Here is a 14,074-nt window from a genome sequence, read left to right as displayed (position 1 = left end):
GCAGGGTGCAGCGCAGCAGCACATGGGGCAGCACTGTGGGGTGGACGCTGTGCAGCGATGCAGCACTGCGGTGCAGTGAGGTGGCACTGCAGCAGTGACACTGCACCACCGTGCTGTGCCAGCCTGCTGTGCGGCAGCATCGTGGCACAGGGGGTGATGTGGCGCCGTGGTGTGACAACACAGCCCTGCGGCCCGATGCCGCAGTGGTGTGCCGATGTGCCGCAGTGCTCCAGTGCCGCGACACGGTGCTGCAGGGTGATGATGCAATGAGGTGCCGCACTGCAATGACATGATGCTGTAGCACGATGACACAACACAGCTGTCACCCCAGCACCGCGATGCTGTGACACGAGATCAAGAGCAGTTCTCCTGCCCTGGGGAGACCATACCTGGAATCTTGTGTCCAGCTGTGGCCCCTCAGTTCCAGCAGGACAGGGAACTGCTGCAGAGAGTCCAGCGCAGCCACCAAGATGCTGCAGGGAGTGGAGCATCTCCCGTGTGAGGAAAGGCTGAGGGAGCTGGGGCTCTGGAGCTGGACAAGAGGACACTGAGGGGGGACTCATTCCTGGGGATCAATATGGAAAGGGGCAGTGTCAGGAGGATGGAGCCAGGCTCTGCTGGTGACAACCAGGGACAGGACAAGGGACAATGGGTGCAAACTGGAACACAGGAGGTTCCACTTAAATATGAGAAGAAACTTGTTCCTGGTGAGGGTGTCAGAGCCTGGCCCAGGCTGCCCAGGGGGTTGTGGAGTCTTCTTCTGTGCAGACATTCCAACCCGCCTGGACACCTTCCTGTGTAACCTCATCTGGGTGTTCCTGCTCCATGGGGGGATTGCACTGGATGAGCTCTCCAGGTCCCCTCAGCCCCTGTCACCGGGGCTGCTGTGGCTGTGTGATGGCGCCATGCACCGCACGATGCAGCGCCCCAGCCTGGCGATGCAACGCAGCGCAACAACGCGGCGCGATGACGCAACACGGCGCTGCAATGACGCAATAAACCAGGTGGCTCTCCATGACGTCACGGCGCGGTGACGCGAACCCCAGCCGGCTCCCACCGCGCATGCGCGGTCGGGGCGGTGCCGTGGGCGGGGCTCGAGATAAACGGGGCGCGGCCGGGGGCGTGGCCGGGAGGGGCGTGGCCGCGTGTCCCCGCCCGGCCGCCGTCGCGCCGCTGCCCCCGCAGCATGGCGGGAGCCTCGTCCCCCCCCCGCGAGCACGGCGGGCGGCGGCGGCTGCGGGACGACGGGCTGAGAACCGCCACCTCCGCCGAGCAGGTGCGGGGACGGGGGGCGGGGGGCGGGGCTGCGAGAGCCACCCTCCCCCACAACGCGGCTCCGGACACCGAGGGGCTCGTGGGGGGCACCCACCGGGCACGGCGGCTCCCGGGGGCCACCCGCGGGGGCTGTGACACGGGTCGCCCCCCGCCTCCCCGGGGGTTGGGGGGGTCCTGGGGGGCAGCCGGGCCCCCCCCGGCCCGGCCCGGCGGTGCTGACGCTCCCGGGGGGGCCGGGACCGGGTGAAAGGCGGCGCGGCGGTTCCCGACCCAGGGGGGTCCCGGTAGGACACGGGGGACGGGGCTGTCCCTGTCACCCCTCCCGAGACCCCCCCGCCAAACCCGGGGTGTTTCCTGGAGACCCGGGGGATGGTCCCGGCTTGGGACGGCGCCAGCTGCGTTGTGAGCTCGAGTCTAAACTCGGGACGGTGGCACAAGTGCCGGGTTCCCCAGCTGCGCCGTCCCGGCCTTAGCGGGAGCGGGGGAGCCGCGGCCATTTCCCTGGGGTGTCCTGGGACAGACCAAACTCTGCCTTTAAAACCGCGGCTGCTCGAATCCTGCCTAATCCCGGGCCTAAGCTCCTGCTGAGCTGATCCCCGGGACCAAGTAGCTTTTGGTCGCTTTGGTTTTGCTGAGAAGGTGATGAGCTGATGCCAGCGGTAACCCCTGAGGCGGGGCAGGAGCCCCCCGAATCGAGGGTATCGGGGAGGGGACCATGTTGGGGACGCTTTCCAGAGCTCACTGTGGCTTTTGTGTCCCCCCTGCCCTACCCCGCGTGTCCCCACGCTGCCACCTGAGGCAGACCAAGGTGGAAGAGATCGTGCAGGAGGTTTTTGACGCCTGCAAGACCAACCATCATGCCTCGCAGTAAGTTCTGTAGTAAATAAATGAGTCCCCCCTCAAACCAGTGGCTGCGGCGGCTGCTGAGACCCAGAGCAGGGCACCGACCCCTTCCCTCGGCCACCGCCCCTGAGCGTGGTGACATCGGCTGGTGTCCCCTGTGGCGCTTTCCCTGTGAGCCCCGTCCTGCCTGTCGTTCCAGGTTCGTCCTGCACCGGGATAAGCACTTCCACTACCTGAAGCGAGGCCTCCGGCAGCTGACCGAAGCCTACGAGGTACGCGGTGGTGCCGCCAGGGTTGTCACTGGACGTTTGCTGTCCCCAGTCTGTCACTGTCAGCCCCAGGGGCAGACGCAGTGGTTCCTGGTGTCCCCTTGGGTTGTGCTTGTCCCTGTGTTGGTGCTGCAGCAGCTCCGGGGGTTCTCCTGCCTGTACCCTCTCCTGCGAGAGCGCTGCCTGCTCCTGCCTGCACCCCAGGCCCCACGCCACCCCCCGGCCACCCTGACTGTCCCCTGTTGTCCCCGCAGTGTCTGGACGCCAGCCGGCCCTGGCTCTGCTACTGGATCCTGCACAGTTTGGAGCTGCTGGACGAGCCCATTCCCCAGTCAGTTGCCTCTGAGTAAGTGACACCGGGGTGGCAAGAGCTGGGGGGGCCACAACAGCAGCCTGGTGACCCCCATCTTGGACACGGTGGCCCCGTGGGCCACCCGCGTGATGCCGGAGGTGCCACGTCCCGCTGTCCCCGCGCTGGCGGCAGCAAAGGAGTGCTTTGTCAGTGCCATCAATGCCACCCATTCTTCTGGCCGTGGCCTCGCGCTCCGGCGTCTTGTGATGGACGGAGGTGGGGGAGAGGGAGAACCTTGACTTTGGGGGGAGACGGGGGGTAACAGGGCTGGGCTGGCCATTTACACCCCACCAGGTGCTGCGGGTGAGGCTGGGGAGCCCCAAGCCCCTTCCCCACCTTCCCCCTGCCCCTCACAGTGTCTGTCAGTTCCTGAGCCGCTGCCAGAGCCCCGAGGGCGGTTTCGGGGGGGGCCCCGGCCAGGACCCCCACCTGGCCCCCACCTACGCCGCCGTCAACGCACTCTGCATCATCGGCACCGAGGAGGCGTTCGGCGTCATCAACAGGTACGGCCGGCACCTGGGTGGCGTGGGGGGGGTCTGGGTGGATGGCGCGAGGCTGGGGGGGCAAGACTTGTGTCCCCCCGACGCAGCCCCCTGGCTTTTGCAGGAAGAAGCTGCTGGAGTATCTGCACTCACTGAAACAGCCCGATGGCTCCTTCCTCATGCACGTCGGCGGTGAGGTGGATGTCAGGTGGGTGAACGCTGGCGGAGGGACACTTGGGTGTCACGGCGGGCAGCTGGTGATGTGCGGGGGACCCGGTGCCACGGTGGGGACCCGGTGCCGTGGTTCTGAGCACCCACCTCCCGCAGAAGTGCCTACTGCGCCGCCGCCGTGGCCTCGCTCACCAACGTCCTGACGCCCGCGCTCTTTGCTGGGACGGCCGAGTGGATTGCGAGGTGAGAGCCAGGGGATGTGGGGACAAGAGACAGTCCCTGATGTTGCTGCCATCCTGACCCCTGTGCCCGCGCAGGTGCCAGAACTGGGAGGGTGGCATCGGCGGGGTGCCGGGGATGGAGGCGCACGGCGGTTACACCTTCTGCGGCATGGCGGCGTTGGTCATCCTCAAACAGGAACATCTCCTGGATCTCCGGAGCTTGCTGGTGAGTGGCACCACGGCTCTCACTGGGTTTGGGGGCGGTCTTGGCCACAGGGGGTCCTTGTCCCTGCATTGCCACCTGCTCCTGTCCCTCCCGCACAGCGCTGGGTGACACATCGGCAGATGCGCTTCGAGGGCGGCTTCCAGGGCCGCTGCAACAAGCTGGTGGACGGATGTTACTCCTTCTGGCAAGCCGGGCTCCTGCCCCTGCTCCACCGCGCCCTCCACGCCAGGGGTGAGTCACACACCGGGGGTCCCGCCTGCCTCTGCCCCCCCAAAACAGCATCTCCAGGGAGGGGCGAAGGCGGTTTAGTGAGCCAACAAAGCACAAAGTGACTGTGGCTCCTCATGTCGCTGTTCTCAGGGGAGTTTTGGCACTGAGGCTGAACTGGACACCTTGGTGGATCTCTAGGGGGTATGGGAAGACCCCGGGGTGGGGGTTTCCACCTTCCCAGGCCACCCCCAGGCATTTCACTGTCTCCCCCACTCCAGGCGACACGGCGCTCAGCATGACCCACTGGATGTTGGACCAGTCGGCGCTGCAGGAATACATCCTGCTGTGCTGCCAGTGCCCAGCCGGGGGGCTGCTCGACAAGCCGGGCAAGTGAGTACCAGCCTGGGGGGGCTGAGTGGTGCTCCAGACCCCGCCTCAGCACCCCAATATCCCCCCAAGGTCCCGGGATTTCTACCACACCTGCTACTGCCTGAGCGGCTTGGCCATCGCCCAGCACTTCGGCAGCGGCGACCTCCACCATGAGGTGGTCCTGGGTGTCCCCGAGAACCGCCTGGTAGGTGTCACAAGCTGCCGGGGCTCAGCCCCTCCTCCACCTCACCAAAATAAGGCATTTTTAACCTTTTCTCCCCCCTCCCCTCTCACAGCAGGCCACGCACCCCGTCTACAACATCGCCCCAGAGAAGGTGGTGAGAGCAGTGATGCATTTCTTGCAGCTGCCGGTGCCCAACCTGGAGCCAGCAGCTGCTGAGTAAGGGGGGGTCCTGCAGCCCCCCCGGACTTTGTGGAGTGACCCCCCAGCCCCTGGGTCGATGGGGAGGCCCCTGTGGCATCTCAGACGGGCAGAGCGAGGTCCTCAGGGTGCTAGCAATACCAAAAAGCGGCCTGGCCCGTGGCTGCCAGCGCCCGCTGTGCCCCCCCGAGCGCCTCGCCGACCCCCCCGGCGGGAGCTGAGGGGCCACGGGCCGTGGCGGAGCTTTTGGCATCAATAAAGCAGAACCGACAGCTGCCGTGTCCTGTGCGCGAGGAGCGCACATCGCTGCCACCGCCTCCGTGCCACCGCCGGCAGCCCTGGGCACGCAGGGCAGGAGGTGACACCGAGCGCGGGCTGTTTTGGGGGCCGCCCTGGTGCCACCTCGCCCCCCCCATCCCACTCCAAGAACAGGCAGTTACCACGGGGAAGGATAAAATAAGTTTTTTTTTTGTTTTATTATTTATAGTCTTATAGTAAAGGGAAGCCTTAACTTGCAAGACAACTCTGGGCAGTATGTACAACATACCTTTAGATCCATGGAATGAATGGCATCAAAATGGGGAGGGGGGGGATCACCTACGGGGCAGGGAGGGGACACTAGAGTTCAGAAAATGCCACGGAGGTGGGGAGGGGTTGGGGGGGCGAGGGAGGGAGGGAGGAGGGGGCAGGACCCACGCGCAGCCCACCCAGCCCGGCCCAGTGCTGCAGAGGGAGGGGTGCGGGTGCTGCCCCCGCCGGCTCTCGCAGGTGCTGGGGGCAGGTGGAATTGCACACGCAGAAAATAAATAGCGAGACCCCCCCAGTCAGGGCTTGTTGAGGGGGGGGGGGGGTGGTATGCAGCTGCCCGCAGGGTCTGGCCTTTTCGGAGGGGGTCACAGGGGGGGCTGCTGGGCTCCTGTGCAGCCGCACCCTTCAACTCAGGACTGCCGTGGTCCTCGGGTATAAATAGAAATGCTCCTAAAAAATCAGAATAGAGGGGAGGGGGGCTCGCTAGTTGTGGGGGGGGGTGGCGGGGACATAGTGCGACCCCCCCCAAGTCTGTTGGGTGCTGCGAGGCCCCTGCCTGGCCGGCTTCCCCCGGGGCTGTGGGGGTTGGAGCGGGGAAAGGGGCCGGGGAGGGCTGGGAAGCTGCAGTCCGAGAGCCTCTACGAGAGAAGGAAGAGAGTCCTTACAGGCGGCCAAGAGCAGCAGGGAGGGCCCCGGGGGGGCCTAACTGGCCTCCATGCGCAGCTTCTTCCTGCTCTGTGGCTCGTCGGGTTCCGAATCGGAGCTGGAGTCGGAGCCGCCGTCGAAAGCGGAGATGGCGCTGCCCTTGGGGTTGGTGTAGAGGCTGTTGTCCGTCGCGGGGTAGTTGGCTTGGAGCTGGGCGCTCGACCGGGCCTTCTCCAGCGCGCGCACTGCAGGGCAGGGCCACCGCGTCACTCGGAGCTCTGCTGCGCGTGTCCCCCCCGCCCCAGGTCCCCTGAACGCCCCCCTCGCTCACCTTGCTGCTCCAGGAGAGCGTTTTGCCTTTTGAGGTCGTCAATGTCCTGCTGGTGCGTGTGGTTTTTCCGGCGCATGTACTGGATGTACTCTGTGGCTTTGTCCAGGATTTGGGCCCGGGATGCCTGTTGCAATAGTGGGATAAACAGCGAGATAAAGACCTTGCCTGGGGAAGAACAACGGCATTTTGGCTGCCTCGTCCCACCCGGGTTTTGGTTACTCTGCTGTGCCAATGTTACCAGGGGAACTGAAACCCACCGGGGGTGCCCGTGGTGGGCCAGAGCCTCGGCGGCTCCATGGAGGATCATTTTTGGACCCCGTTGACGGTGCTCGGCTTGGGCTGAGAGCACCAAAACGTCCCCCGCAGCGGCATCCCAAACTGAGAAGCCACCACCAGGTGCAGGCTGCAGAAATCCCCGTCCAGCCTCCGTGCCGCGGGCCGGGGCACCCACCACCCTCCATAAACTCACCTTCTCTCCCTGGAGGGAGGGGACGGAGTCCCGCAGGCTGTGGAAACTGTCCTTGATGTGGTCCCTGCGCTTGCGCTCCAGCGCGTTGTGATGAGCCCGTTTGTCGGCCTGTGAGGGAAGGGAGAGAAGAGTCAGAGGGGGCGGCACCCCGGAGGGAACTCCCACCCGCTCCCTTCACCCAGAGGTGCTGCCCAGGGGGTCCCAAAAGCGAACGAGGTGCCCAGAGCTGGTGCAGGAGCTCGGCTGAAGCCCCCGCGGCTGCCGTTTCAGCACAGCAGCAGCACTGCGGCGTGGGAAGGAGGCGCCTCCCGGTGCTTTCGGTTTCTTCCCTTCCTGCTGCCGGGGCAGCCGCGGGCCCCGCCAGGCAGGCAGAGCTGGGAAACGGGGCCCAGCGTCTTGTCCTGCACCCTCTGGGGTGTGGCCCCCCCAAAAACCAACCACAGGTCCCCCCATCCACCCTCTGCCAAGAGACACAACCCCACATGTCAAACTCCCCATATACACCCCCCCCAAGAAACAGCTCCACAGACGCCCTGAAATGACACAACCCCCATGTCTCCTCCCCCAAAACAGATGCAGCCCCACACATAATCCCCCCAGACACCCCCACTTCCCCACAAAAACCCCAGCCCCACACTCCCCCTCCCCTAAAGAGCCCCAGCCCCACAGATCGCCACCCAGAGACACAACCCCCCCACCATATCACACCCCCCCCCAAACCTACAACTCCATTTCCCCCTTACAAGAGCCCCAGCCCCACAGGACACCCCCAAATCCCCAGCACCCCCAAGGAGCCCGAGGCCCACAGATCCCCCCCAAAAGACATAAACCCCACATGTCCCCCTCACAGCCCCACAGTGTGTCCCCCCAAGTGACCCAGCCCCCAAGAGACATAAGTGTCTCCCCCCCATGTCGCGCCCCCCCCGCCCCCCCAAAATAGCCCCCCCCCTCGTCCCCACGTGTTCCCGTTCCCGGGACGTACCGCGGATTGAAACCTCGGCTGTTCCTCCTGAGGGGAGCCCGGGAAGGAGGAAGAGGAAGAGGAAGGTGAAGGGAACCGGGCCCATGAGGAGGAGGAGGAGGAAGGAAACACGAACGAAACGTTACCCCCCCACCGCGCTGCCCCTTTCCCCCGGCGCTGCGGGCAGCGGGCGGAGGTGTCGGGGAGGGCGGGGGGGTGTGTGTGGCGGTGCCGGGGGTCGGACTCACGTCGCTCTCCACCTCGATGTCATCGTTGTCGCTCATCGCTCCCGGCCGGGTGAGCCGCGGGCCGCGCCGCCACAACAACAGCCCGCAGCGCGCATGCGCCGCCGGGCGGCACACGTGACATCACCCCCTCGCCTGCGCGGGGGATTGTGGGGGAGCGAGTCCGGGGAGGGAAGACGGGCAGGGGAAAAGCCCTGGGCGGGGACTACAACTCACCCTTTGTTGAGTTGTAGTTCCCGCCCAGGGGGGCCCCGCTACTTGTTTCCCCTCTTGGAGGGCGGAGAGGCCGCGACGACGCGAATGCGAAGTACGGGGGGAACGGAGGCGGTGTGGGGAGGGATTTTATTGAGCTGTAGGGGAGCAAAGTTCCAGAAGGACAAGGAACTGTTGAGGGAGTCAAGCGCAGGGCAACGAAGATGCTAAAGGGAGTGGAGCATCTCCCCTGTGAGGAAAGGCTGAGGGAGATGGGGCTTGGAGGAGACTGAGGGGTGACCTCATTAATGTTTATCAATATATAAAGGGTGAGTGTCAGGAGGATGGAGCCAGGCTCCTCTGGGTGACAACCAATGGTAGGACAAGGGGTAATGGGTTCAAACTGAACTACAAAGGGTTCCATTTAAATAAGGAATATCCCCCCTACTCTGCCCTGGTGAGACCACATCTGGAATATTGTGTCCAGTTGTGGCCCCTCAGTTCCAGCAGGACAGGGAACTGCTGGAGAGGGTCCAGCGTAGGGCAACAAAGATGCTGGAGGGAGTGGAGCATCTCCCGTGTGAGGAAAGGCTGAGGGAGCTGGGGCTCCTTAGTTTGGAGAAGAGGAGACTGAGGGGTGACCTTATTAATGTTTATAAATATATAAAGGGTGAGTGCCACGAGGATGGAGCCAGGCTCTTCTCGGTGGCAAACAATGATAGGACAAGGGGTAATGGGATCAACCTGGAACACAAGAGGTTCCACTTAAATTTGAGAAAAAACTTCTTCTCAGTGAGGGTGACAGACAGTGGAACAGGCTGCCCAGGGGAGGTGTGGAGTCTCCTTCTCTGGAGACATTCAAGACCCACCTGGACATGTTCCTATGCGACCTCACCTGGGTGTTCCTGCTCCAGCAGGGGGATTGGACTAGATGATCTTTTGAGGTCCCTTCCAATCCCAAACATACTGTGATACTGTGATACTGTGATGAGAAGAAACTTGTTCCTGGTGAGGGTGGCAGAGCCTGGCCCAGGCTGCCCAGGGGGTTGTGGAGTCTCCTTCTGTGCAGACATTCCAACCCGCCTGGACACCTTCCTGTGTAACCTCATCTGGGTGTTCCTGCTCCATGGGGGGATTGCACTGGATGAGCTTTCCAGGGCCCTTCCAACCCCTGATATTCCGGGATTCTGTGAAAAGAGGGTCCGGGCTGCTTGGATGTGGTACCTCAGGGGCCTTGGGCCTGGCCTGTAATCTATAGGTAATTATTTGGAAACTTAATTCCCAGCTCCAAGTCAAAACCACCTGAAATTATTAGAAAAGGAGGACAGAGTGGAGCAGAAAGAAATTGTGACATCTTGTGTAGATCAGTGGCATGGCCACAACAGTGTGAAGCTCTGGTTTCCCAGGTCAGAAAGAAGGTGAAGGTAGAAAAGAATAACAAAACAAAATAAAAGGTAGAAAAGAATAATGAAACATAGAGAACGGTTTCTGTTTAAAGCATGGCTATTTACACTTGGACTTTTCTGCTTGAAAAAGACAAAAGTGACAATGTTTGGGAAGATGATTGAATTATATAAAATGGTGGCTTGTGAAGAGAAGGCAGGGAGCTCTCACTCACTTTTTCTAGGAGGTGGCACACAGGGGAAATCATGGACAGCAGGTTTAAAACAACCCAAAGGTAGTATTTTTTTCGGATGCTGCAGGACTATAGTATGGAGCTCACTGCTTCCAGAAATGTGGAAGTTAAAGCTACCATTACTTTCAAACAGGGGCTAAACTCAAGAGGGACGCAGTCATTGGCAGCCAGTAAATGGAATGGAACACAGTACCCTTTGGTTCAGGTTTTCCCTAACCAATGATTTACTGAAAACTCTGATTATATATCTAGAAGGACGGTGTTATACCTGACCTGTTCTTTATACTCTCTTCCTGACTGATCAGTCCTGCTCATTAGGATCAGAAGCGAATTTGAAAGAATTCCCTGACCTCAGGGACTGGGGGGCTGCGGGCCGACCTGAGGGGCTGTGGGGCTGGCCTGAGGGATGCAAGCCTGGTCTGAGGGGCTGTGGGGCTGCCTGGGGTCTATAGGCCTGGCCTGGGGGACTGTGGGCCTGGCTTGGGGGTCTGTGGGGCTTGTAGGGGGGTGGCTGCAAGCCCAGCCTGAGGGGAATCTGGAGGTTTGGGCTTGCTCAAGGGGTTTGGGTAGCTCCAGGGAGTGCTGTGGACTCCACTTCAGGTTCAGAGGGCGGGGGGGGCGCTATCTCTAGGCTGCCTCTAACCCAGCTGGTTCTCATCTTCTGGCAGCTCGTCCCTGCTGGCGGACTCCGTCGGCCGCTCAGCGTTGTCATCATTGCTGCCGTCGTTCTCCGAGCCGGTCTCGTCCGAGTCGTTCTCCTCCAAGTAGCAGTATCCGCGCATCCTGAGGCGCGGGCGGGGAATGCGAGGCAGGCGATAGGCCACGTGCTGCGCCAGTTTGTGCTCCATCCAGAGATAAGCCCCCATTGCTACCGCCAGCGTCGCCAGCATGATGGAGAGCTTGGCCTGCAGGAAGAGAGAATGGGGGAACGGTGTGACACTGCACCTCCCCTGAGCCTGGCAGGTCCCCAGCGCGACAGAGCCAGCCAGGGGACACTGTGGGGACAGCCACCCACCCAGCCTTACCTTCATGGGCAGCTCTGACCACAAGTAGACGGTGAAGACGGCCAGGGCCTGCCACCAGTGGTAGATAGTGAAGATGAAGTCTTGGCGCTCCTTGTCCTCATACAACATGCCCAGGAGGACTGTGACAGAGGGGACCGGCTGTCAGCATCCCCCTCCCGTGCCGGTGTCCCCTCTTGTGGCACCGTTAGCAGGACCCAGCCGCGGTGGGTCTGTCCTGCCCCTTGTCAGCAGGTCTGAGGAGCTGGGGACCACCAAGCTGTGATGCCAGGGGACAAGAGAAACTGTGACAGGCATGTTCTCGGGACTCACTGCTAATGCTGGTCTTGTTGAGGGCACTCCCCGTGCCCCAGAGCACAGCGATGGTGTAGAGCAAAGGCGCCTGGACCACGAGCCGGGGTTCTGGTGCCCAGCAGAAGAGTGTCACCAGGAGGGCGGCGTGGATGAAGGCTCCGGCCAGCAGCGGGATCTGCCGCCGCAGGCGCAGCATGCTGAGAGCCAGGCTGGAGCAAAGCGAGGCGGAGAAGCCGTAGGCCATGAGGAGATACGCCAACTTCTCCAGCCCCAGGGCGCACACGCCATAGTTCTGCAGCGAGGACAAGCTCAGCATCACCCAGACGGACTGTCCCCGCTCTGTCACCCCCCTACCCTCTCCCCAGGCCCTACCAGGGAGAAGCCAGTGCAGACAAAAAGCTCCTCGAAGCCGCTGTAGATGAACAAGGGGAAGAGATGCCGCAGGCGATAGTCCCGCATGTGCTTGAACGGCAGCTGGAAGATGTTGCCCCAGCCGATGCTGCGCAGGTCGATCTCCTCCATGGGCTGATACGCCGAACCGCAGAGCACTAGGACCTGCCGTGCGGTCACTGGTGAATCACTGCCGGTGTCACAGCGTGTCCCCCGCCCGCCCCAGTGCTCACCGTCAGCATGGCGAGGAAGGCGGCCGCCATCAGCGCGCTCTCCACGATGATGAGGTTGACACTGCGGGGCAAGCTCTGCAGCACCGTGGTGTTGAAGCCAGACAGCGTGCCGTGGCTCAGCGTCCCTGCCAAGGAGACACACACACCGCACTCAGTCCCGGTGCCACCGCGCTGTCCCACGCCGCCGCACCATCCCGCGCTCACCGCAGTGCTTGATGTTGTAGAGCGTGTGGTTGAGCTGGTACAGGTAGTTGTTGAGGAAGAAGAGCATCGGCATCTGAGCGCAGACGAAGCTGAGCTGCAAGGTGGATAACGGGGGGTGCTCAGCACTGGGCTTCCCGGTGTGGCCCCCAGCCTGTGCCATGGTTTCCGCTGGTGCTCACATGGAAGCAGGCGTAGAACACGGTCTGGAAGACGATGATGTAAGTGTTGCAGGCTCCCCGTGGTGGCCGCTGCTGCTCCTGCACGTGCTCCTCCTTGTAGTTGACGTACTCGTAGTACTTCTGTGCCATCCTGCGCGGCACGGCGGGTCAGACGGAGCCCCCAGCCTCCCCGTCCGCCCCCCCAGGTGCTTACCGCATGATGTAGTTGCCCATGGAAGCCCAGAGGGGCACGATGGCCACCCCAATGGCCACGGCAGAGGGCACCAGCGTGTAGTAGCGCTCCCAGTAGTTACTAGAGACGAAGAGGGCATAGATCCCCACCGCCAGGAACATGGCCCACTTGGTGCCAAAAAACCTGCCAGGGCGAGGAGGGGAAAATGTGGGTGCCTGTGCTGGGGGGCTGGCGGGGGCACGTGGGGTGTCGCACGTACCGGATGAGGACAGGGGTGTAGAGCAATGCGGCGATGGGAGTGACATTGATGCCCATCAGCACCTTACGGTCGATGTCCTCCAGCTGGATGTTGCTGTATTTCACCTCCCGGTATGTCTCGTCATAGTGCAGGATCAGCTGCATCTGCAGGAGGCCTGGGGGGGCGTCCCGGGACTGTCACCCCCCACCCTGAGCCCCCCATGCCACAGCAGGGGTGTCCCCAGGGTGGGGACAGGGCGTACCCAGGTAGACACCATAGGTGAGCATGCCAGCCAGGCTGGCGGCCACCACATTCTTCACGATGCCCAGGCGCTTGCGGCGGAAATATTTCTGCTCCTCCTCCTCCTCATTGTAGTCGGACTGAGCCCCCACAAAGTCATCCAGCTGCGGGGAAACCCCACTCAGCCCTGGGAACGGCCGCTGCGGTTCCAGTCCCCACGGGTGTCCCCTGGTCTCACCTGCGCCTCTGTCCCCTCAGCTCCCAGCCTGTCACCCGCCGCTGCCTTGGCCGCGTCCTGGAGGTAGTTGGGGTCTTTCTCCATCTCTGCCTCTAGCGTGGGGGGCCTGGATGGTGGCAGGGGTTGGGGGGACCCTGTTTGCGCCCCCAAAATGCTGCGCCCATGTGTCTTGTGCCCCCAGAGCTGCCCCCCAGCACCGTCAGACCCTGCACCCCCGTGTCCTGCACCCCTACACCTTGCACTCTGCACCCCCGCACGGTGCACCCATGTGCTTTGCACCCCCCACCGGCACCCAGCACCCCTGGACCTTGCACCCCCACACCCGGAGCCGCGGGGCGGGGCGGGCGCCGCTTCCTCTTTCGGACAAGGGAGGCAGAACGACGAGGTTTAAAGGAGCCGCTCCCGCACTGCCCCCTCCATGTCCCGCACCCCGCCGGGGTCCCGCACGCCCCCGTGTCCCGCACCCCTGGGTCCCGGTTCCCACCCATCTGTGCTGCTGCTGCCTCCTGCCTGCACCCCCGGTGCCCGCCCTGTGCCCATCCTCAGCACCCTGACCCCCCCGCAGAGCACCCTGACCCCCCCACAGAGCACCCATAGCACCCCAAACTGCACAGAGCCCTGATCCCCTCCCCAGCATCTTGACCCCCCCATGAACAGCACCCATTGCACCCCAAACTGCACAGCACCCCCGAGTCCCCCTGCACATCACCCATCGCAACCCCCCCTTGCACAGTACCCAGCCCAACTCGCACAGGTCCCATCCCACCCCCTGCCCAGCACCACTGTCCCCCCCAGCACCCCAAATCTCCCACCAGCCCCCAGCGCTGCTCCGCAGGTGCTGCCAGCTCGGGGTGCCCTGCAGTGCCAAGTGCCGGGTGCCGGCCCCAGGCTCTGCCGCTCTCGCTTCCCCTTCCCGGCCTGAGGGATGTGACGGGGTGTCTGGGTGGGGGGAACACCCTGCTTTGGGGGTGCAGGGCAGGTTTAGGGGGTGATGGAGCATCCGCCTGTCCCCATATCACCAAAATGTGGGGCCAGAAGGGTGCCCGGACAGGTAGCG

At 63.2% G+C, this 14,074-nt stretch overlaps 3 protein-coding genes across 5 annotated transcripts; 1 reads left to right on the top strand and 2 right to left on the bottom strand.

The window, feature by feature from the left end:
- Nucleotides 1–1,125: 1,125 nt before the first annotated feature.
- LOC308040746 (protein farnesyltransferase subunit beta-like) lies at nt 1,126–5,113 on the top strand. Its single transcript, XM_080345047.1, has 12 exons — nt 1,126–1,276; nt 2,078–2,142; nt 2,318–2,390; nt 2,642–2,733; nt 3,096–3,242; nt 3,346–3,429; nt 3,549–3,635; nt 3,710–3,839; nt 3,938–4,070; nt 4,328–4,439; nt 4,509–4,623; nt 4,715–5,113. The coding sequence occupies exons 1-12, from the start codon at nt 1,187–1,189 to the stop codon at nt 4,820–4,822; spliced, it is 1,236 nt and encodes a 411-aa protein (XP_080201173.1). The 5' UTR covers nt 1,126–1,186; the 3' UTR covers nt 4,823–5,113.
- A 134-nt stretch (nt 5,114–5,247) lies between these two features.
- Nucleotides 5,248–8,075, bottom strand: MAX (MYC associated factor X). 3 transcript variants are annotated; one of them, XM_080345050.1, is made up of 6 exons: nt 7,983–8,033; nt 7,756–7,782; nt 6,774–6,881; nt 6,305–6,428; nt 5,994–6,218; nt 5,248–5,778 (listed from the first exon to the last, which is right to left on the bottom strand). In XM_080345050.1, the coding sequence occupies exons 1-5, from the start codon at nt 8,016–8,018 to the stop codon at nt 6,031–6,033; spliced, it is 483 nt and encodes a 160-aa protein (XP_080201176.1). In that variant the 5' UTR covers nt 8,019–8,033; the 3' UTR covers nt 5,248–5,778; nt 5,994–6,030. The 3 variants fall into 3 exon arrangements, with proteins under 3 accessions (XP_080201176.1, XP_080201177.1, XP_080201175.1); XM_080345051.1 differs by having other exon boundaries at nt 5,248–6,218; nt 6,305–6,435; nt 6,775–6,881; nt 7,983–8,075; XM_080345049.1 differs by having other exon boundaries at nt 5,248–6,218.
- Nucleotides 8,076–10,445: 2,370 nt separating this feature from the next.
- Nucleotides 10,446–13,101, bottom strand: UNC93B1 (unc-93 homolog B1, TLR signaling regulator; the record flags this gene model as incomplete). The annotated part of the gene is made up of 11 exons (XM_080345870.1): nt 10,446–10,712; nt 10,833–10,951; nt 11,142–11,415; nt 11,496–11,678; nt 11,747–11,871; nt 11,951–12,044; nt 12,130–12,259; nt 12,323–12,484; nt 12,561–12,714; nt 12,802–12,943; nt 13,018–13,101. The coding sequence occupies 11 exons, from the start codon at nt 13,099–13,101 to the stop codon at nt 10,446–10,448; spliced, it is 1,734 nt and encodes a 577-aa protein (XP_080201996.1).
- Nucleotides 13,102–14,074: the final 973 nt, after the last annotated feature.

Source organism: Nesoenas mayeri (genome assembly GCF_963082525.1).
Source record: "Nesoenas mayeri genome assembly, chromosome: 5".
Taxonomy (NCBI): domain Eukaryota; kingdom Metazoa; phylum Chordata; class Aves; order Columbiformes; family Columbidae; genus Nesoenas; species Nesoenas mayeri.
The sequence above is the reverse complement of the archived record's forward strand: the minus strand, read 5'-3'. Positions and strand labels throughout refer to the sequence as shown.